Source organism: Struthio camelus, chromosome 1 (genome assembly GCF_040807025.1).
Source record: "Struthio camelus isolate bStrCam1 chromosome 1, bStrCam1.hap1, whole genome shotgun sequence".
Classification (NCBI taxonomy): domain Eukaryota; kingdom Metazoa; phylum Chordata; class Aves; order Struthioniformes; family Struthionidae; genus Struthio; species Struthio camelus.
The window spans coordinates 200,954,187-200,976,745 of record NC_090942.1 but is presented as its reverse complement, the minus strand read 5'-3'; the positions used below and the strand labels follow the sequence as shown (position 1 = coordinate 200,976,745).

The 22,559-nt window shown below is 34.9% G+C and overlaps 1 protein-coding gene across 1 annotated transcript in view; it reads right to left on the bottom strand.

Moving 5' to 3' along the window:
- USP12 (ubiquitin specific peptidase 12) overlaps positions 1–22,559 on the bottom strand; it is a 41,956-nt gene that overhangs the window by 6,771 nt on the left and 12,626 nt on the right. Inside the window, exons 2-6 of the mRNA XM_068930185.1 lie at positions 17,783–17,863; positions 10,382–10,595; positions 6,680–6,906; positions 1,624–1,700; positions 1,313–1,396 (exon numbers count right to left, since the gene is read on the bottom strand). Of these exons, the coding sequence (XP_068786286.1) occupies positions 1,313–1,396; positions 1,624–1,700; positions 6,680–6,906; positions 10,382–10,595; positions 17,783–17,863 (683 nt within the window). The remainder of the gene's footprint in view (positions 1–1,312; positions 1,397–1,623; positions 1,701–6,679; positions 6,907–10,381; positions 10,596–17,782; positions 17,864–22,559) is intronic.

Here is a 22,559-nt window from a genome sequence, read left to right as displayed (position 1 = left end):
TCAAAATGAAAGTCCTCTTCTTGTAATACAATTGTGTTTGACAACAGGAGCTCTTTTGCTGGTGAAGAAATCCATTATACCACTTTTGCTGGTTGAGTAGACACTATCACAGATAAACTTCTTATCATAGAAACGGAAGAAAATCAGGAACATAGTGAAACTTGACTTAAGCCCCATATGAAAAGCAAAACACAAACAATAAAAGCTATGTTTTGCCAATACAGCAGCACCTACATCATAGGTTTACGTCAACACAGCTTACACTGGTTGGGGATCACATTACCTCCCACACAGCAGAAGAGCTAAGCCAGCAGAAAACAACAGGATAGACCTGGCTTCGCAGCCCTCTAATACACACCAATTAGTAAGCTTAGGTAACACGTCAAGGTAGACTTTGCAGAAGAGATGCCAGAAGACATGCGGTTAATCTATGGTAAACTAAATAACCAGCGGTATAACCAGTACAGCATGTCAATGTTCCCATCCCTTCAACTCATCTATAAGCAGCCAAATACTTTCTCAGGTAATAAATACAACACAGTACACAAAATCATAGTTGTTCAAAGATGTAAACAAGAAGAAAAGCAATATTAGACGGGCAAGAAATGTTTGTGTCCCCCCCCCCCCCCCCCAAAAAAAAAAAAAAAAAACAGAAAAACAGACTCGGGCTTCCATGGATATTTTGCTACTTTTCAGGAGCACTGTCAAGCAAAAAGTTTAGCACACCTAATTACATATTTTTAAGAAATCATAAACTCAGTTAACAAAAATATAACATTATGAGCTTCATTCTGACTGGATCAGAAAAAAAAGCAGTATGAAACTGTCTCTTACAGCAACTGTAAAAATTAATCTGCTTTAACCTGTTTACTCCATCAGTTGTATTAACCTTTCCTATCTTATCACATTTCCAGGAATTACTTTATTTAATTTGTCTAGAGAAAACCAAATTTAAAAAGTCACGTGAAATTAGTGATTTTTCATCACTAATCATAACCTTTGATTAGCCACTGTTAGTTCTTAATGCTGTTCTTTTCGGTTTTTTGGGGGGCTTACGACCATTTTTTTTCTCCTTTTTAAAATAAATCACGATCAAAGGCCTCCCAAAATGCTTTACATAAATTCTTTTTACTCCTGCAAGTAGGCTCATTGAATTCAAGCAAGAAGAAGGCAACAAAGTTTTTTAATAGAAGAAGAGTCAGGATAATTAAGGGATAAAAAACCCTCTTCCCTGCCCAATACACACACATATACAAGGAAATATAAGAATTATTTAAAGGTAGTGGTTTTTTTCCTCTGCGATTTGATGTACCTTTTATGTGCTTCTTGCTTACTGCGACACTCTTCACAGTAATATTTGTATTCACTGCACAGAGTTTCTGTATTGCTGAAACCCCTAAGTGTAAAAAAACCAAAACATAAAAAAGAAAAGCTATAGACACTAGTTTCATATTGGAAATATACAGCCATTTTAAAAAGTTATAAACATATGATTTTTACATTCTAAGACTACATAAGCCAAAAATTTGTTTAGTCAAATGAATGTGAGTTTTTATTTTTACTTCTTGCTTTCTAGGTAAAAGATGAAAGACAAATTAAGAAACTTCAGATTTTTGTATCTACCTTAAACAATGAGTGATGGAAGTATTTTGCTCCACATCAACTGAAAGGTCTAAGAAGTCTTCATCTTTGCTGCTTATCTGCAGGAAAAAAAAAGGTCTTACTTATTACAGAAAAAACTAGTTACTGTGATTTACCTCATTTTTTCAGCACAGTTTTCTTCTGAGAGAATGTATCTTTTACCTTAGACTAGCCTTTAAACAAATTGTGACAAGTGGCTTTTGTATTTAAGAGGTTTATTAGATCTCTGCTTTTGACTGGAAAGAGGAATATGGAAGCGTATATGTGTCTGTGGGAGAAATATAACGCCACTTGTCACTTTGTTGTGATTTCAGCTCATTAATATTAACGTCAAGTTCTTTTTATACCTTACTCTTTTGAAAGGAATACAATCTCTGGGATTCTTCTTCTCTGTAGTGCACTCACCCCTGCTCTTCCTTTATGATTCCCTCTTACTGGAAGATATGTATTTGCCTACCAAGCATCCCTAATAGATAGCACTCATGTTTTGAAGCCTATTTCTGGATGGAATCATCATGCCCTTAAACGAGCAACAGAAATTTGTCGGTATATGAGAGCTTGTTACTTGGTCTGGCAGAGGCAGAATTGTGCATAGCTACTTCTTACAAATACTAGAAAAACAATTAAATTAGAAAATAAAACTGTAGAAGCAAAGGAGAACTTCCATTACAAGTCCTGAATGGTGATGGGTGAAATCCACACAATAACCCTGTTGTTAAAAAGGTTTAGGAAATACCAAACTGCAACCTTAACTTTTGTATGGTAGTGTTTGCCCTCCATAGCTAAAGATATTCAATGTCACTGATGAGAACATTTGCTGCCTTGCACGACTTCTAAGTACAAAAGTGAATGCTTTTAGAAAAGATGCCCGCCTGCAGTTTCTTGATGGAAAGGGCAGAAACTAAAGAGCTACAGGAGAATGAATATAAGCTGATCTTTAAGATATGTGAGATTTAAGTTCCCTTTTCAACTTAAAATAAAGGTAAATTTGAAAAGTTGTTCTTTGATTATCAAGAGAATAAGTAGCATGCAATTATTAAAGGCAGTATACATGGCGAAAAATAGAAGAAAAAAGGTGGTTAGGACAACTATTTTTGAGAATTATCATCACTGGAGAATTCCAAAAACTTACAAAATTACATTGAAAGTTTCTGCTAACACCTGTAACAAGACTAGGGAAAGATTTCTCCCACTCTTCTGCAGGTAATCTGTTAGAGATATGTGTACGTGTACAGAAACTATGCCACTAGGCCAGTATACATCACTTCTACAGTATCATTTAAATGCTGAAGGGTATGGTTAGACTTCTAAATGGATCACAGAGTATCTATGAAAACTTCCAAGATGTTTTTAGGATCCAGAAAAGCCACCTGCATATTCAGCCTGTTTTTGAAGAATTGTTCCTTACTATTGTTTAGGCATGCAAAGATGAATAATTCTTCAAAATATCCCATTGCAAACCACTTACAGAATTATCATACTTGAGTTTGGAACATTAAGAAGTCTGAGTGAAAATCATCTCAGCCTAGAGATTTAGAACAGCTCAAAAAGGATCAGTAGTTCTAGAAAACACCCTACTGCAGCCTTCAACTAGAATTAAGGAGCCCTGTGATCAGTGTCATTCAAACATTCAGTTAATACTTCTTTCTCTTTTGGTCTAATCAAAGAAAATTTCTTGCAACAACAACAACAACATTACAGACAGCTTTAACACACGTAAGTTCTGGAAGGGAGGGTGGGGAGCAGAGAAGAGGATAGGGATGTGTTGTCCTTGGTTAAAAAGGAGATTGATACTGAAACCAGAAGTTCGCAATACAAATTCTTCCCATCTTAATGATGATACTGACGATGCTGCCTTCAAGAACTTCTCTCAGGTTAGCCAGTCCACTGAATACTTAGGATGATTAAGAACCATTAAGGGTTCTATTGAACCTTCTTGAAAGAAGAATAGCCGAGTCGACTTTTTCCATCTATGCTGATAATTTAGAAATCGCTATTCTTTATTTTTCAAGACTCCTCCGTTACTAATGTTTGAAAAGTTATCTTATGTTAACTCAAACAGTTTTAGTTGAAAAAACATCCTCCATTCTAAAAAAAACCCAAAACAACCCAAAAAACAAACCCTCTTGTCTAGAGATTCTATTTCAAGTAGATACCATTGCAAGTTCCTTAGGCTAGAGGGGACTTATCTCCAATGCTCTAGATTTCAGTTATCTATACAATGAAAAAAGGGGGGACATAATCAGAAAACTTCATCACTTGCAGAATCAAGCCCTGATGTGTTCAGAAAGCCATGTGAATTCTCCAAATACAGTGTGAGCATCTGAATAATAGTGAAGAATTTAGGTGTCCCAGCATTCTGGCTACAGTGGATGGTATGCTGTCCTGACCTAACGGACATAATCTGCACTCACACAGCTCAGCTGTAGTCTGATGAACAATGCCACACAGAGCACAGAACCCAGAAGGCTAACACTCACCGAGTCTGTATTTCTTTCAGATTTTAATTTCTCTAGCAATGTGAATCAGCTCATTGAAAAAAAAATCAGCTCATTGTAACCATAGGGTCCTATGGGTGCTAAGACAGAAACTATTTTTAAATGAAGCTGAAACAAAGGGCATGCTTAATCTTGGGTTTAAAAAAGGGAGAGGGGGAGAACTAGGACATCGTTAAGGCTTCTGTGGTGCTCTTAGAAGACAGACCACTGAGATTTTTATTCTTAATGCCTTCTCTAAGTTATCTGAAGTAGAACTGAGATAAAGCAGAGTTACGTGCCTTGCAGGGCTGCATTAAAACTGCAAGACCATCAGCTGAAGACAAACATTCTGAATATCAGTTTGACGCTTTTGACCTAAGACCATTTCCTCTTTTTCCTTGACACAAGTACTCCCCACATTTAGCTATTTCAAGTATTCAAGCAGAATCTTAATTAAGTCAGTTACATTATTGTCTGGTTTCCTATTACTCTTTTCTTAAATCTTGAGGAAAACCTTTAAAAACCAATAAATATTGCTGTATAATTTTTATCCATTAGCCACAAATTTCTACTACTTCATCATACTGCCTCTCTATGAAGGAGGGGGAAGGCAACATAACAGTGAATCGCATTAACAGCATGCAAAGACAACTTACAATCTGTTTTGTAACTTATTTATGTTATAGCTTGACCCAAGACACAAATATTTGTTAACATGAAGTAGTTTGGGCCAGTTAAAAGATGATCAATCACACTTGGAGAAAAGATATATTGTATTTTATATTTAATTACACATTATATTCCAAATTTAGACTAAAAATATACCAAAGTTACTGACTTTTCCTTAAAAGGAACCAATTCAACTTTTATTGCTGTGTAATCCTCAACATAAACTCTCAGGAGTACTTGAATATAGGTCAAGTTATGTCTCGAAACACTGAAAGACTCTAAATACCAGCAACTTCCAGTAAACATTAAAACAATCACATATGCTCACTATGTTTGAAAATAAGACACTCGTCACAGTAATATTAGGTCTAAATGTCTATTTAAGTGCCTGTTTTCAGGAAACTGGTTTTCAAACACACAGAAGCTGATACATTGAATAGACAGAAGGTTATGAAACAGCTTCCAGATGATTACGGCTTGAAATACAACGGCCCAAAATATATTAAAAAACAATATGTATTAAAACATTGTGGCCTGGAATATCGTTTAAAATGCAACTGGTCAAGGAGGCACAGCTGTAAACTGACATAGCATATCTTGTTCGGTAACAGCGCACAGAAAAATAGAGCACTGCAAACTAGAGCAATATTAGTAAAACTCTCAAAATTGTGATAGGTCTGATAACTAATAAAGAAAACTGGTGGTAAAAACCATACTAGCCTTCAGAAGTTGCATTAAGGACTGAGAGGAATAATTCACTGACATAGCAAGGAAAGGTAATGATATCAGCTCATCCTAAAAGACTAAGTGAAATTCATGTTTCAAGAGAAGAAAAAAAAAGATTCAGTTTGAGAAATAAAAAAGAAGCAAGTGACAGAAAAAAAAAGAGATGCTAGTTAGAAATCAGCACCTAAATTACTCAAAATATAGTGGTTTAATTGAAGTCTGCAGTTGTATTACCGATGACATTGGGAAGCTGTTTTCTTTGACAAAGAGAAGTGGAATTTCTGTACGATGCAGGAAAAGAGATATGAAATATATAGATTTAATCTGATTAATTTGTCCTTTCCAACATCACGCTGAAATAGGTTCATTACCTAATTTCTTTAAGGAAAATAGGTATGAAGAGTCATACAAAAAGTATAGTCATTTAGCTTTTTACAATATCTAAAGCACAGACCATAACACGATTACTGTAATTTTCAAATTATTTTTCTCAAGTAAAATTCAATTATAAGTTTTTCTGAAACATGTTCTTTTTCTTATTGTGGATCAAAGAAAATTTTAGGATAGCTCTTTTTCAAAATGGGCATTTATTTCTTATGTTATAGCAGTACAAGAATTCCTGTGGAGAGAAGTTTAAGAAAGAATTACCTTTCCTGCACCAAAGCCACATTCTTTGAAAATCCCAGTCTAATGCCTCAAAGCCAAAAGCCAATCACAATCTCTTGATTTCAATGGCTTTAAATTTAAAAACTAGAAATCTGAAAACTCGTTCAGAATACCTATTTCCAGAAAGCATGACCAAGTGTGACATTAAGTCATTAAGACAGTAAGTTTGAGAAAAAACTCCACATCTCCAAACAGCAGGCTTCATTGCTCTGAGAAATATATCAATTTAGACTTTGCTAAGCTAAATTTTGAAATTGGTTATGACCACACTGGCAATATTCAATTGGGCATTTTCCTAAAAATTGACCAACAGCTTTTTCCTAGAACTCATGCATTAGCTGCTGAAATAGTCTCAATAACAAAGAAAAAAAACCAAACACGAACGTTCATACCAACATTAGATTTCCAAAGAAAGAAATCAGTCCAATATGTTAGTTTGCTGAGATAATTGAGTTCTGAAAACATGAAGAGTTTGTTTTACAGAGTAAATGCAGACTTACAGTTTCACAAGTAAGACATCTAGTTTCATTAGTTAATGTTCCCTGAAAGATTTCATGAACCCAGGTTGGGTCTGGTGGACTGTTATTTTCATTGTCGATGTTGCCATTAGGTAGGCGACCATTTTGTTTCTCTTGTTTTCTTTCCTCTTGTAAGATATCCGCAATTGTATTTAATAGATAGTTTAAGAATTCGTGTGCATCCTGCTGCATGTAGTTATCAAAAAGCTCTACAAGATAAAGAACAGATTTTTTTTAATTAGTTTGTTAGTGCTGTAGTCCAAAAAAAAAAAAAAAAAGGCAAAACCCCCCAACTTTCAAAAATCACTCTTCACTTCAAGTCTTGAATCATACATGACAATCTAACACCATCCTAAGATGAATACTTCACAAACTAGGAAGTCAGCTTATATTTAACACAATATCTCAACTCAAAACAATTACCGGGAGAGTGAACCATTCTGCAAGAAAAGTAAGGCATGATTCAACTACCTAAACATAGGTGTACCTACAGTGCTATCTGAAATGTTTGGCTTATGCAGTCCAGCCTCCAGATGCCAGTCCTCACCAATTTGGAACTCTTACGGGTGCTGCGTCATATCAGCCAAGCCTAGGTCAATGTCTTGGATAAAACAGGGCATTTCAAATGGCATTACATGTTTATATTTACACAAATGCACTGAGAACTTATGAGAGGAAATGTTTCACTGTTTATATGTTCTATCAGAGGAAGAATATGAACAACAAATACTAAAAACATTGCTTTATTTATTTGCACTTTTAGGGTTGTAAGTCAACTGCTGTTCTGTCACAAGCACAGTGTCATTAATACTAGCAGTGAAAATAAGATTAAAGCAAAGATCAAAGATATCGGTAATTTTTAAACAACCATTTTCTTACTCAAAGCTCTAAGTAAGGCAGAATCTGTAGGAGCCTTGCCAAATTAGTCTAAAGACTTAGCCAAGGCAACAGCAAACAAGCTTCTGATTAGGACTTCAAGCAATAGATCTATCTTTTAAAATCTGAAAAATTGCTTCTGGAGGTTGGTATATGTAGGCACCTCTATTACTGCTGGACTTGTTAGCTAGATATAGATGGATCCACCATGCTTCTTGCTTGATGTCTTCAGTTAGTCAACATAAGCATAACAGTCTTAGGATTAATTCAGTTGAGGTGGAACAGTTTCGGTGGCACATACTTGCAATGTATAGCAATGCTACAGATTAAAGTACAAAGTCAGACTCTCATTCTCTAAAGTCTATTCTCTTATTTTTGTCCAAAATTGTACCATCCTGAAAACATTGCCTACTCAAGATACCACCTTGAAAAGTCCTCTGCCTCCAAAGGAGGAGATTAAGAAAACTACAAAGGCTATAAACCAGGTGTAGTAATAGCAACTTGTTCTCTCTTCTGAGCAGGAGCTGGCACAAGGAAATTTAGTTGCCCACTGAAAAAGCACCCTATATCACTGGCTAGTATCATGCAAATCTTCTGAACGTGCAATTAATTCAGTTAATTATAACTTGCAATTTGCTTTTAGTTCAAAAATATACTAAGAGACTTGCCTTCCGTGAAGGCATAGTTCCCAGGACTGGAAAGATGAGTGCAGAAGACACTCAGTGCAGCCTGATTTTTGAAGTGCATATTGGGACTACATGGAAGCTTTACTATCATTCACTTGATGCCATCTAAGGGTATACCTCTTCAAATAGAAAAAAAAAAAATTATGAACAACTAGTAAAGTAGGGAGAATTTGATGCTAATCTAACTCACTTGGAGAGGTTAAATAACAAAACAAGTCAGTCAAGCCTATAAACCAAATAGCTATTTAATGAACTGCTACACTGCTTTTGAGTAGTAAGAATAGGCTAATTCTGAATTTAGTCAGCTGTAACACCTTCAACTGAGTAAAAACAAAACAGGAGCTGCAAGTCTCTTAAGGTAAAACACTTACTTCAGAAGTTCTTCGGGGCTATATGCCCAGTCAGTAAACTGACATTAAGTATAACAGAATGAATTCCATGCATGACCTGGCTATTGTTCATTTTATGATTAGAAGAGTTTTGAGCAAAACTAACTGTATACCTTCAGCTGACTTCAAGCTGGCACCTGCTTTTTAGCATACTAAGCTTTATGATTGTTAACATACGAATACTGGACTCAGACTCAGGAAATAAAGAATAGCAGGTTTGTAGCGTGGAACATGTGAGGATTATGTTCTCAGCCATCACTCAGAATCACAGGATTCTGACCTGTGTAGAATCTAGAGCTGGTATTGCATACCCATCTGATTTCTTTTTTTATCTAAATCTTACTTACAACCCCAAATTATATAGCTTCATGATAAACACTTAATAGCATATAATGTGTCCATGCTTGACAATTTAGCCATTTAATTCTGTAAGAAGGGCGAGACCATCATCATTAAAAGAAATCTAAAAAGCCAACAAGAGCTGAACTTTCACATCTGATCTGCCATTAACATTTTCCAATCACCTTTTCCTGCCTAGAATTCTACTGTTATGTCATAATTAAGCATTAAGAGGTAACATTTTTCTAAAAAGAACTTAATGGCTCCCGTGTTCTACTTTCAACTTTCCATTTGAACTGACCCCAGCACTTGCTGTGGTTAGTTAATATTCAATATGATTAATTTGGTCTGTAAATGCATCAAAATACAGCTATATTTAGAAAAATGTCATACACTAAATATAGTAATCTGCATAGATAAGAGGCTGCACATCAAATCAGAGCTTTTTTTAACATTGCCAATGTCATTATTACTATTTACGATGTGCATTTTATGGGAGTCACTTAAAATTAGGAATATCTTTGTAATATTTTATTCTTTGTTTTTACTTACAGAGATGGTCATCCTAACATTTAAAATTTTTTCATTTTGAATATATGCTCTCAGAGAGATTACAACAGTATGACTATTTTTATTGTAGCAGTGGTAAATATGCTACCCTATACTATTTATTTAAATTTAATGGTTACTTTTTAGTAAAGTTTAATGTCATAATTTATTAAAAAGTACCCAAATCAAGTAGTAGATTACAGGCTTTCATTTATATTTTAATATAGAATTATTTTCTAAAACATTTTGATTGATACTGCTGATAAAAAAAAATAAGAAATGTTATAAATCTGGGAAATCTCTAGAGATCTAGGATATCTGTAACACAAATAAAATTAAATAAAGCCACTTACTGCTTTTAAAATGCAAAAATTCTTAAAAAAAAGAAAGTTGGTCAAGTATTGCATAAATTCTCACTGAATTTCAAAACATGTTTGTTTTTAAAAAGATAGATTCTTGCACAGACATCTTACTGTCCTTTCCACACACCCAATTTGATAAACTAATTTCTGCATTCAAAGAGTAATGTTCTTTTAAATACAGAATAAAAACTTTGCAGTGAATTTTGCTTGTAAAATCACAGTTCTTACAGAGGCAAAATTAGCAAGCAATTTCAGAAGCAGCCACTGACAATACACTGAGCTCTACGTGAAGAGAGACAACGATCCTCTCTCAAAGTGGCTCCAGGTTTACATCTTTATTCTAAGGCCAACTCTTTTTTATACTGCAGCACCAAGAACACTTTTTATACTTAGCAAATACACAGGTGAATTACTCCACTATTTCAGCTTTGAAATTAAATCACAAGTGATATGATTATTATATGAGAGAAAGAAAAAAGTTACCATTTTCTTTTCGTAATCTTGTTATAAATTTCTTGGGAGGTATTACTCCAACTTTTTTCTTCTGAGTGGCTATACTGTGGAAAAGATCAGCTAAGCATGTAAGGAGATTCTCTTTTTTTCTTGGTTGACTCTTGTATGCTAAGACTTTGTCTCGAAATGGACGACAAAAATAAAGTGCCTGAAGAACTGAATTGCAGTAGCATGTGTTCCCGAACTATAAAATAAGAGAGAGATTTATTAGCTTGCATTGTATTACTGTAGAGATGAAAAATTAAATCCAAAGTACAAGAAAATGCATGAGCAGGGACAAATTTTCTGCAAGTCATTTCTTCTGGATTTTAAGACAGTAAAGCATATTTCTGTTTCACAAAGGACAAGTACACTGTAAGCAGAAGAAAGAAATACCTTGGTAAATTTGAACAATGTTGTTTTGTCTTATTTATAAATTTAATTTATTAATAACACTTTGCATTAACATGGATCAAAATGTTCAGCAAATACCAACAATTTTGTAGCTCCCAAAATATGCCCAGAATTACACAGAAAGGTAAAAATATCTATCCATCTACCACGACAGCCACAACAGTAAAGAACAGGCACAGCATGACCTTGTACTGGGAAGAAACTCAGCTGTAAATTGAGATAGCTTTTCAGACATTTCAGAAATTGGATTCTCCAAATCTTATTAGTTGAGATCAAAGTCAGAAATAACTGCTTTACCCTTTTCCTACAGTCTCAATCCCCACTTCAAGGTGACAAGGTTCACATTCAGGAATTTTCTTAAATCACTGAAATAGTGTTAGTTAGGATTCAAAGCCATGGCACAGGTGGTAGCCTCAAAATTGAGACCGAAAGAAAAAGAATACACAATTTGGATATACGTATTTTGAAAGGGGCAGACCCCTGAATTAAAATGGGGGAAGAGACAGCTAAAAAAGCGTTCATAACCCTCTTTGTACCAGAACACTCCAGATGTTGTTCTTCTCCAGACTCTCTCCAGGTGTTAGGCACTCCTTCCCTCCCCTTTAGTCTTTTGATCACTGACACTGTCTCCAGCTAACCTCAACACTAGAAACTTCCACATCATCTCTATGAAGGCATCGAGCGCTCAGTGGATAGAGTTCCTCTCATTTCATACTGCTCTCCTGCAGTGGAGCCCATTACCTCACACTGAAAGTGTCAAAAAATTCTTTATAAGGCCTTCAGCGAGTAATCCAGCCTTTCAGCGGCAGTCACTCAGCCTGCAAATTGAAACATTTACCTACTACACACATTCCGTAAAATGTAAAAGTAAGGCTCATATTAAGGTTTTATATAAAAATATTAGCATATACCAGTAGCAAATTATAAGGCTATATTGCAATGGGGTCACTGTTTTATAGGAAAAAGAGTGCAGTTAGAGGTATTTTAAAAGCAGATTCTTTCAATAGAAAAAAAGGATTGAAAGCTTCTAATTCTAAAGAATAACAGAGAAGTAACTGTTTTTCACTCTCTCCCAGTTGAGACAATGACCAACAAGAATACTATATATAATTTATGTAGAAAAATGGCATGTAAATAATCATTTTTCTTTTTTTTTTTAGTTAAAGAAATATGAAGAACTGTTCTCTAAATACCCAAGATGCACAGAAAGAATAAGTAATTAAAAAAAAAAATGAAGAGAATACAAATTCTTAAGACCTGCATATTAGAAAAGTGAGGAAATTAACACCAATTATTTTTATTTTTTAAGCTAGGGAGAATGCTTATTTTAGCTTCTTTGTGGCCCAATTCTATCCTCAAGTAGGTCACTCATTTTAAGAGGAAAATTTTTTCTTAAAAGGAAGCAAATAAAGTCACACAGTAATTTATGTCAAAACATTTAATAATGTAAGTTATTTATGAGTTTATAATTAAAAACAGCCATATAAAAGATAATTATATTAAAATGTTAAGAAAGTTCTTAATATCAAATCAAATGCCAAAAAGCGCTATAATTTCTGCAGCAAGCGCCCAAAGATAAAAAGGCAGCAAATAAAAAAATTTCATAACATTCCAATTTTAAAAGGAAACAGTCTGAGGACAAATTAATTAGAATGGTAAACATGTAGTGAGAGACAACCAAAACGCAAAGCGACAAAGAAATGGGAACACTGAGAGAAATTGAGACGATTAAGTTTAATATGATTATAGGTTAACTTATATGCCTGTAGATAGGAAATAAAAGGAGATTCAGTTCTTGAGAGGTTTTCTCCAACCAAATTCAAAAAGACAGTAATTAATAGAAGATTGTTTGACAACAGACTCATTAAGACAACTTCACATTGCATTGCATTACTTTGCATTTGTTTTATATCTAGAGCATCAATCTTCGTAGCTTCAAAACCTAAAATCTTTTTAAAATGTAAGCTTATTATTATTCAAAAATTATCATGACGTTGTTATATAGATAAGTATGGTAAGATTAGCATTTATTACCTTCCTTTCTATCTTTGCACAAAATACAAATACAAAAGCACATCCCTAATTTCAGAAACACCCAAGACCTTGTTCCAGTCTCCTTGTCCTCCCACCATCTACTGAACACTCTCAGTCTGGGCCTTTTTGACCTCTACAACATACATCACTTCCTAATACTACTTCTTTAATCCTTAGCTCTCCTGCCAACCTGAAGAACAGACACCTTCCTTTTCTGCTCACTTTACAATTAGCACTGCCTCAGAAGCACAATACTTGTAAAAAGATGAAAGCAACACACTGTATAATGGGAAGTTTGTAAGCATAAGCTGTATGCTTTGTAGTGACAACGTAAAGCTCCAACCACTTTGAGACATGAAAGTGTACAGTATGGAAAGCCCATCAAACTATTTAAAACAAGAAGAACATTTAGTTAACTAAATGCTAGTTAACTCAACTGTTGGAAAATGAAATGCTTGTGAAGTCCTCCTCAGAGGAACAGCAGAAGACAGCAAGGAACACCACCACTGTACTTTTGTATCTTAAACTGTCAATCTGAACTCCTCTATCTCAGTTAGGAAAAGGTAATAGAGACTGTGTACAGTGGAGTTGTTTTAACTAATGCTTTCAACTAGTTTATTGCCGTCCTCCTTGTTCCTGTGAGGCTCATCTTAAAACATACATATTTAAGAAAAAACAAACAAAAAAGTGTCTTTTTCTTGTTCACAATGTTGTTCTGCTCTAAATTCTGAGAAATCAGATTATTTTATTTCACAAAAATTCCGCACACTATACTTTCTCCCCCTACCCTTTTTTAAAGCCCAATATCAAAGTTACAACACCCAAGTCTGCCTGGAAACAAACAAACAAAAAAAAACACAGAAAAAAGAAGAAGAGACAATCAGGAAAGTTGCAACAATCTGAACTCACTGTGAACTGCTTATGACCTTACAGTTTACTCTTTTGATGCAATACACAATAGGAAAAAGAGTTGTTTATTGACCCCTACAGATCTCCGAGAAGAAACAAGAGACCTACACAAACTTAGATCTGCTAAGAATACTGTTTTGGTATACCAGGATGGTTCCTCCTAGATCTGATACATCACTAGCTCTGACAACTTTTGTTCGTTGTGATTCTTCCAAAATACACAGATCCATTGCAGGAGACTGAATAATCAAACTTTCTGTTCTGGAAGTCTGATAAACTCTGAAGAAGGATCACTTTATGAGATTAAAAATGATTGCTATTTGATACTCATTGGATACGATCAGGAATTTAATTTGTGAAAAACACTGATGTTAAGAGTTTGCATTACTGAATTTTGGAGGGAAAGAAGTGATATGCAGACCTGATTGTCCATGTGTACTCCCATGTTTTCTGTGCACCAAATTTCTCAAATTCTCAGCTGGTTCAATCAAGATGAATCTAACTCCTATATCTGACACCCATGGCTGACATTTATAGTAAAATGGGAACTAAAAGATGCTTTTTTCTATCTGTTTACAAGTTTCCAGAGCTACTTAAAAACTGCAGTAATATAACGGTAGTGCGGATGCTGCACTTTCATAGTCTTACCCAAGTCTAATTCTCATGGCCCCACACTCCTTTCCCATGCCAGCTGCATAATCCTCCCTGTTACCCCTTCTGCCAGCACTGTAGTTTGTCTGCCCTGGAACTGAACCATTTTAGCTTACTCTGCTAGTAGAAAATTATTCAATCAAGGCAAAAGAAAAGGGGGAGGGAGTAGTTTGGCACCTAAGTAAGCCGAAATGTCTTAGTACAAGGACAGAGGTGGCCAGAGCTGGAGAAAGGAGTAGGTCAGGACTGCACAGCAGCAATTTGACTAATGAAGCCTACAACGGTCCCCAAAAAAATTTTTAGAGAAAAAAAACAACAAAATGAGCTATATTTGGAATGGTGAGACTACTCTTTGATAAGTATCATCAGACATATAGTATATGTATTATTGATGTGTAGCTTACAGATTTGAGCCACGTCTACAGACAATTGATATTTTGCTGAATCTCATCACTAAAACCTCTATTCAAGCAAGAAAGCTTTCTCTGATCTGATATCAGGGGTCACTCTTGTGTTCCAGCTCTCCAGATGATGTTAGCAATGCTAACGTTATTTTTTTTTTCTTCATAGTTAGCACTTGGCTTGACATGCAGAGAGAAGGAATCAGCAGCAAGCCTGAAATACACTTTGACTTGCCCCTGACAGGGTAATTAGAATGAAGTGCTCATGTCTAGCATTTTTAGAGGAGTTGCTACCTCAGATAGATGGTCCACAATGATCCTCAGTTTAGTGGATTCAAACAGCAGTACTTCATAATAATAACATTTTCATATTACCATGCATCTTAAATATTTTCTGCTAAATTCATGAATGGTATTTGTCCTTTTAATTGTAAGCCAAGTTTTCTATTTAGAGCTTTCATTGACACAATCAAACATCCCACTGACCATCTGTTCTTCCACATGCTTCCCACAATTGCCCTTTCTTAATTCTTCTTTTACCTCTCAAATTGTTCTTTCATCATAGCCTCTGAGTAATTCCTAGATTTCCCCAAAAACTTGGAAAGGAGATAAGAGGATCCTTCCACCTTTTCTTCTTTTACATTATATCTGGATAATCTCTACATTTATGATTCACAGATCTCTACTACAGAATCATCATCTGTATCTAAAATCCTGTCCCAGACATCACAAATGACTAGCTATCACACAGCTAGAACATAGCTATTGATTTCCACATCATATGGTCTTTCTCAGTTACTGTGGACAAAATTAGGACAAACAAAATTGATAAATGAATTAGAAAAAATTAGTAGTAAATGTTAATTACCCTCTAAAAGGCTCACTTCCTGTAATTGCTATGAAATGATTAAATAATTCAATGGAGACAAAATTTGTGATTGCTATCACTTCTCAATCTAACAGTTCATTACTCCTAATTATCATCAGCTCTGCCATTCCTTCTGAATAGGAAATTGGCCATCTGCTAGTAAAGAGACTGCTACCTTTCCCCTTCCTGGCAGATTTGAATTTTGCAAGTTTATTACACATGTAATGGCATCCAGATAACGTATTAATAAACACAATCAGTATAACGGATCCAAAAACCATTCAAGCAACAGTATGATGGAATTGCCTTAGCCAACCGCTGTACTTGAAACACACAGCATCAGAGTGCCACAGACTTAACAGAATCTCATTTCAGCTACAATTCGAAGAAGTTTGGTCCATAAAACTTCATTGTTTGAAGCTAAAATAAGAAACATCTATCGTCCTGTTCTACATAGGAAATTAAAAGAGTACCTTGAGATACCTGATATCATTTGAATTTACACGGCTAACGTAAAATTGGAATTTATCTGTAATATGTGATCTGCAGGTTGATCTGGCGTTAGTTTGTTTAGCGTATGAATATTTGGGTCATTTTAATAAGCATTTCTAGAGACACACAACCACAGAGGAATAGAAAGGCTTAAGCTAAGCCACTGTTCCAAAAATGTTGAAGCATAATTAAAAAACAATACCAAGACAGGAAAAGGCTTTTGCACATTACCATAGTTCAAATTTTAAAGTGCTACTCTCAAGAGAAAGGGAAACGGTCATTGGAATTCGTCAGAGAAGATTCACTTAGGATATCTGACTATACAAGATTATTATGAGGATGTTGTAAGTTTTCAGGTTTCTCTTTTGTATTTTCCTTCCTTCAGATACATTTATATGGCAAAAACAGGGGATACATTCAAGTCTAAAAAGGGACAGTGGGACCACAATCATATCAACCAATATCCAGGGCACAAGTTAAAGTTAGCAGTTTTTGTATGTATAAAAGAAAAGTAAAATAAATAAAAGAAATGCTACTCAATTCATTTGGAAACATGCACAGAGAGGCACGACAAATCCTCTGGACTGGGATAAGAGACTAGGAAAATAGGTTTATCTGCCAATAGAGTAATGGATTTGAGAAAAGGTAAGAACAGCTTTGAGGGAAATGAGTTTACATGCTTAAAATGAGCTATGGAACTAACAGCAAGTGTTAACAGTTCAACTAGGGTATTTCATCTTTTTAGAAAAAAAAAAGCCACATTTTGAAGGTATTTCAACCTTTCATGAGAAAGGAAAAAATTAGTAATTTAAGTCATGGGCAGTTGAGATATATCTAAGTTAGCTTAATCAGTGAGGATTTTTACTAACTAGATGTATATTGGGAGTGCAGACTCCAGAAGCATGTCAGTGCTAAGAACACAGAGGTGGAAACATATGTTGCAAAAGAACAGTATTATAATTCATTAGTTTCATTAACAAAAGTAAGATGATGGCTCCTGTTAAATCAACCTGTTTGTAATATGTACTTTCTGAAGCCCCGAAAAAGAAAACTATTTAATAATTGATTCCAGATAGAATCACGAAACTTCTAAGATACACTTTTCACAGGTAATATCAGAAATCGGGTATTCTGAGAATGCTGAGAACTTAAGATGGAATTAAACAAGATTATATTTTTTCAACACTTCTTTATCCCCTTCAGGGTCTTTTTTTTTTTTTTTTTTTTTAACGTTTCAATACAAATGACAGACAGCAATGCTTCGTATCATCTATGATTTATCATAATTTTTTACTTTAGTGTATTTATTCACTTAAATTGGCATATTACCAACTGCAAGCTGTATATTCCAAACACTTTTTTTTAAAGATTTCTACATTTTTATAGCCAGACAGTGATTTAAACAAAGAAAAATAGCCTATAATAAATCAAATGAAATAAAGTATTAAATAGAGTCCAATTTCAACAATTATTTCAATCTATTGAATACTGAATTCTATTTCAATACATTAAATATATTAAATATATCTTTCAGTTTTTAATTATTCACTCAATCAAAATCTTGTTGTTTAGCAAATTCACTTGTGGAATTTCAAAGCAATCAAGTTATGCACTGAAACTTACATTAACCAAACCAAAATAATGCTCATTGACTGGAAATTGTTCCGGACCAATCTCTTTCTCCAAAGCTGAGGCATTGGCGCCCTAGAAAATTAAAAGCAATAAAATATTAGTGTTGCAACTATGTACACAGCGAGTTTAACTACCTGAGAAAGACATTCTGAGTTTTTTTGCAGGGATAAATGACTGCCTCTGAAATTCTAAAATGCGTAACTACAGCCATGAGTGGCAGCTCACACACATCGCAGGCATATGAAACACAGTCAATAGCTTAGAGTCTGGCCGCAGGAAACATCTGGGGCAAAGAGACATTGTTCAAGAATCAGCTGTTTTCTACAATGCGTACTGAGATACAGTTATGCATTTCGCATTGTATTTCAATCCTAATTCTTACATTTGCATAGGTTTACAGTTGCCTGGCTCAAATGTTTTTATCCTCCAAACAATCTTCCTGTTTGTATCCAAAAAGGATGGAGAAAGCAGAGTTTATGTCCCAGCTCAATAATCATACACGGCAAATTAACCAAACATATTTAGTTAGTCCTATTTCTTAATGCAAAGACAAGCTATTAGGCAGGATGGTATTAGCCAAGAATGCAGAAAAATCGGTCCTTTAAGTTTTCTGTTGATTTACACTCTCTAGTTGTTTAGATTGGCAATAAAATCATTTCAGATAAGTTTGAAAGTAGACAGGTCCTTCAGCAAGTCTTCTGTTCCATATATCTTAGATGCTCATAATACAGAGAAGAACCTAACACACTTCCAACACCAGCAATTATTTCAGCATAATCCAAAACCCCTCAGAGATTTGTTTCTAAGTATGTTCTACTCAAAAACATTCTAAGTATGCTCTACTCAAAAACAGTGATACGATTTGCATGTACTTTCACGTAATTACACTGTTTTGGTGTGCTGTATTTATTATTTTCAGAGTGCAGTTCCTTGAATAACAATTGCACTTATATAATACTGCAAAGCAGATGATACAAGGTCAAATGGTGAGCTTCTCTCTACAACGATAATTCCTACACTGTTAAGAAATGTAGATTGTTCACAGGAAGCAAAGAGATGAGTCTGTTTCACTTGCGCTAAAACTATATGATGTTCAAAGTACTCTGTTAAATACCTTGAAATCTGTAAAGTTAAGGACAACACAATGCAGCAAGTGTTGGCGTACATTAGAAATGCTGCACACTTTGCCCAACAAATGTGTTGTTTTGATCCTCAAAAAGAAGGCAGAGAAAGTAACTTCGCTTAATCTAGTTCCAACATACGACTTTTGCCTGAACTGGTGCAACAAACACTTCATTTCAAAGGAAGGAGAATGAAAAGGTGTGAAGAGGAAAGCATAGCAAGATAATATTTTATCCATCAACAGTTACATGTAAACCAGTTTGAACAAAAGCATGACATTCCTTTTGAAAAAAAACTGAAGTCGTTTTCACAAAGAGATTATCAGCATAGCACACACAGCCTTCATTAACATAAATAAAGTATTTAAATCCAGTCTTTTGAGGACTAACTACATCGTTCTTAGATTTGCCTACTAGGTATAACAATACTTTTCACATAGGATAATAAACTGTTGTATTTAAGTTTCTCCACGGTAACCGGCTGTGAACACAGCCTTACCCGTGACAAATAACTACTTAAAAAAAAAAAAAAAAAAAAAAAAAAAAAGAAGAGAGATACACCACAAGCCTCTGCTCTGGAAAACTCAGAGAACAAAAAAAAAAAAAAACTTTCTATGAAGTTTCACACTAACTGCTTTTAGAGAGAAGCAATTGTATCCAAACCTAAATCTCCTTTGTTGCATATGATATTCATTGCGTATAACATGTATATATTTACACAAATACATACACACATGCCTATGGTCTATCAGACTAATAAATGAGCATGAATATTCCAATCTAAAGTCAGGTCCAATTGAAGCTAAAATAGCCCGTACTATACAGCAAAGCATCTTAAGAAGATATAGGGCTCCTTCCCAACAAGTTCTTCCTCTACACCAAACATATAGCAAATGGCATTGGGCATTAACAAAATAAAAGTTAAATCAAAATCACAAAGCGCATTAAAAATAGTGCTCAGCATTTCACAGATTAATTACAGACGGGGCAAAAGGGACAGAGCTAAAATCATGAATGTATCAAAATGCATAAAATTAAAATAGAAACTATATTATGTGATATCTACTATGATGTGATTGCAATACTGCAGAACTAAGACTGATTATGCAGTCTAGCCCAGTAATTCTCAAACTGGAAACACATTGCCAAAGGCCCACCAGGAGATGGCAACTTTAATTAGAATAGAGCCAAAGATAACATAACTCCGTATTTCAGATGGTCAGTACAGCTCCACTCCACTCACAACACGGTCCTGGCCACTTTCTCATCAGTGATATTCCCTGCAGTTCTCCAGTATCATATAGCTTTTCTTTTACTGAGGACATGGCCATAGTGCTTACTACTTTAGAAGCTGTTCTCAAATGGTGATCATGGTGGTAAGGAAAAGGGGAATAAGCCCTCATTTAGATCAAAGCACGTCACGACTTCCAAATATTTGATTTCGCAACCTTAAAACAAAATACAATTGAAATAGAGCCATGAGCTCTGGCAAGGTAGATATTTTTTACAAATAAAGTAAGGGGGAAAAAAGTAACAGAGGAGGCCTTTTACGCCCTACTGTTATAATCTCCAGTTCATTAAAAATAAATAAATTTAAGAGCAGGTTTTTAGAAAATGCTCTTTATTTTCAAAGCCAGGATGGACTAGCTGCTTTATTCTGTCTTTGGAATGAAGAAAATTATGGTGTTAAACTTTTCTGGTGTTTCTGTTTTGTACGGACCCAAATACAATATTTATATCTCTAGCATAATAATGATCCTGACTGGCCAATAAGTAAAACACACTACGGTACTCCTATACTGTTACTATTTTCTGATTATTCAAGGCTGCTATTCAAGGCTTAGATTTTCACTTAATTTCAGAGCAAGGCATTATCTATGTTTGACTATAACTGTTTATGTATGTTTTATTAGTGCAAACCAGCATGGCTATTTTATACCAATAGAAAAGCCCCGTAACTACTGAGACTGGCCCCTACAGCTTTCTTTCGGTCTGTAATAAAATAAGTTAATACTCCCCTCGAAGTAACAACTGATACTGTGCCTAGTGTGTTAGTTGCAGAGAGCGGGGACACAGTATGCAGCTGGGTCTTGAAAGAGTATGCTAAAACGCATGTTAACATGTGATACAAAAAAGCTTTTTTTAAAAGCTAACTATCCTTTGCTAAGAAAGGTTTCCCATTCCGCATTACAGTATGTATTATCACTACCATTTGAATCTTCCAATATGCAAATATGGATGTAAAGGAAGCACAGTGATACCACCAACTATAATGGTACCATTTGATCTTTTGGGCAAAGGGTCAGCAAAGCTTCGGGGCAGAAGTGGAGTCTATCTCCTACCAGCCAGACTAACTGGGGTTGCAACATAGACTTGGCAGACTTCAATCTAGGATGCATGCTGCAGAGTATAGAAGTACTTCCTCTGGCTTTTAACTGTCATATGGGAAGATCCCAGAATGATCCTCTTCCCCTTCAGGCCCCACTGAACAACCTATACAATAGGTGCTCAGTCCCCACACAGCATCTTAGCTTTGACATTGTGCAGTGCAAAGAAAGGAACATCATTAACTCTGGTTAGTAAACCCCAACTCCATTTTCTCTACCTGCCTGAGTGGAAGCACAGGGACCATACAGAAGTTTTATCCCAAAATTTTAGAAGTGGAAAGAGCAGACGCACAACACAGATCAAACAAAAGCTAATATCTACCACAATACATTGCATTATGTTACTCTCCTTCCAGCCCAGAGATAATTATACTGGCTCAGAATACATGTTTGTAACAGTTAACACAACATAGCTTTATAAAGCGAAGAGAAAACTTCAACAACTAAGGTGTGTATGAAGGAACGTAATACGCAGTCTTAAAACACAGGTAGTTTGGCTTATTACAACTTACACTGGAACAGATAATAATGCCAAAACATAAACTGCATTTGATTTAGCCCAGCTGAAACGTGTTAAAATAGCATATGGAAAAGAACACTACAATGTAACAGATGTTTGAAAAGATCAAAATGTTGACTGTGACCTATTAAACACAGACTATTTCAACACAGAAAAAAATACAGCAAACACATAAATCCAATTCCACAAAGAAGCAAATGTGAAGTTCTCTATATACTAGATGATAATTGTAAGGATATGTTACACTGCATTGTTTTCAAGTTGCACAGTTTGCCAAAATGTAAAAGAATATTTGGCTTTGTATGAGCTTCAGTTTTGTAAGCTACTCTGTTCTAGATGCTACACATGCGGCTATGAGTTTTAAAAGACAAGTCTCAAAAATGACAGTTTTATTTTGTTTTTAATTTTAACACATTAATCCTGGACAGACTTCAAGATTTGTCTAATTTCTATTTATTATTGAACATGATCCTGGAAATGATGTTAAAGTATCAATGGTTATAAAACAGTATTCTCATGAAATAAATGATTGTTTTTATTTCAGTTTAACGGAATCAAAGGCCAGAAAACACAGTGGGAGAGGAAAACATACTATGTTTGTATAATTAAGTTCAGTTAGATTTCCCTAATTTGCAAGTTTCATAAATATGTATTTTCTCAAAGTTCAAAAATAAACAAAGAAATTGACCCAGGTATATTTCAATGGGAAAGGAAAAAAATGGTAAAGTGAACATAAAAGC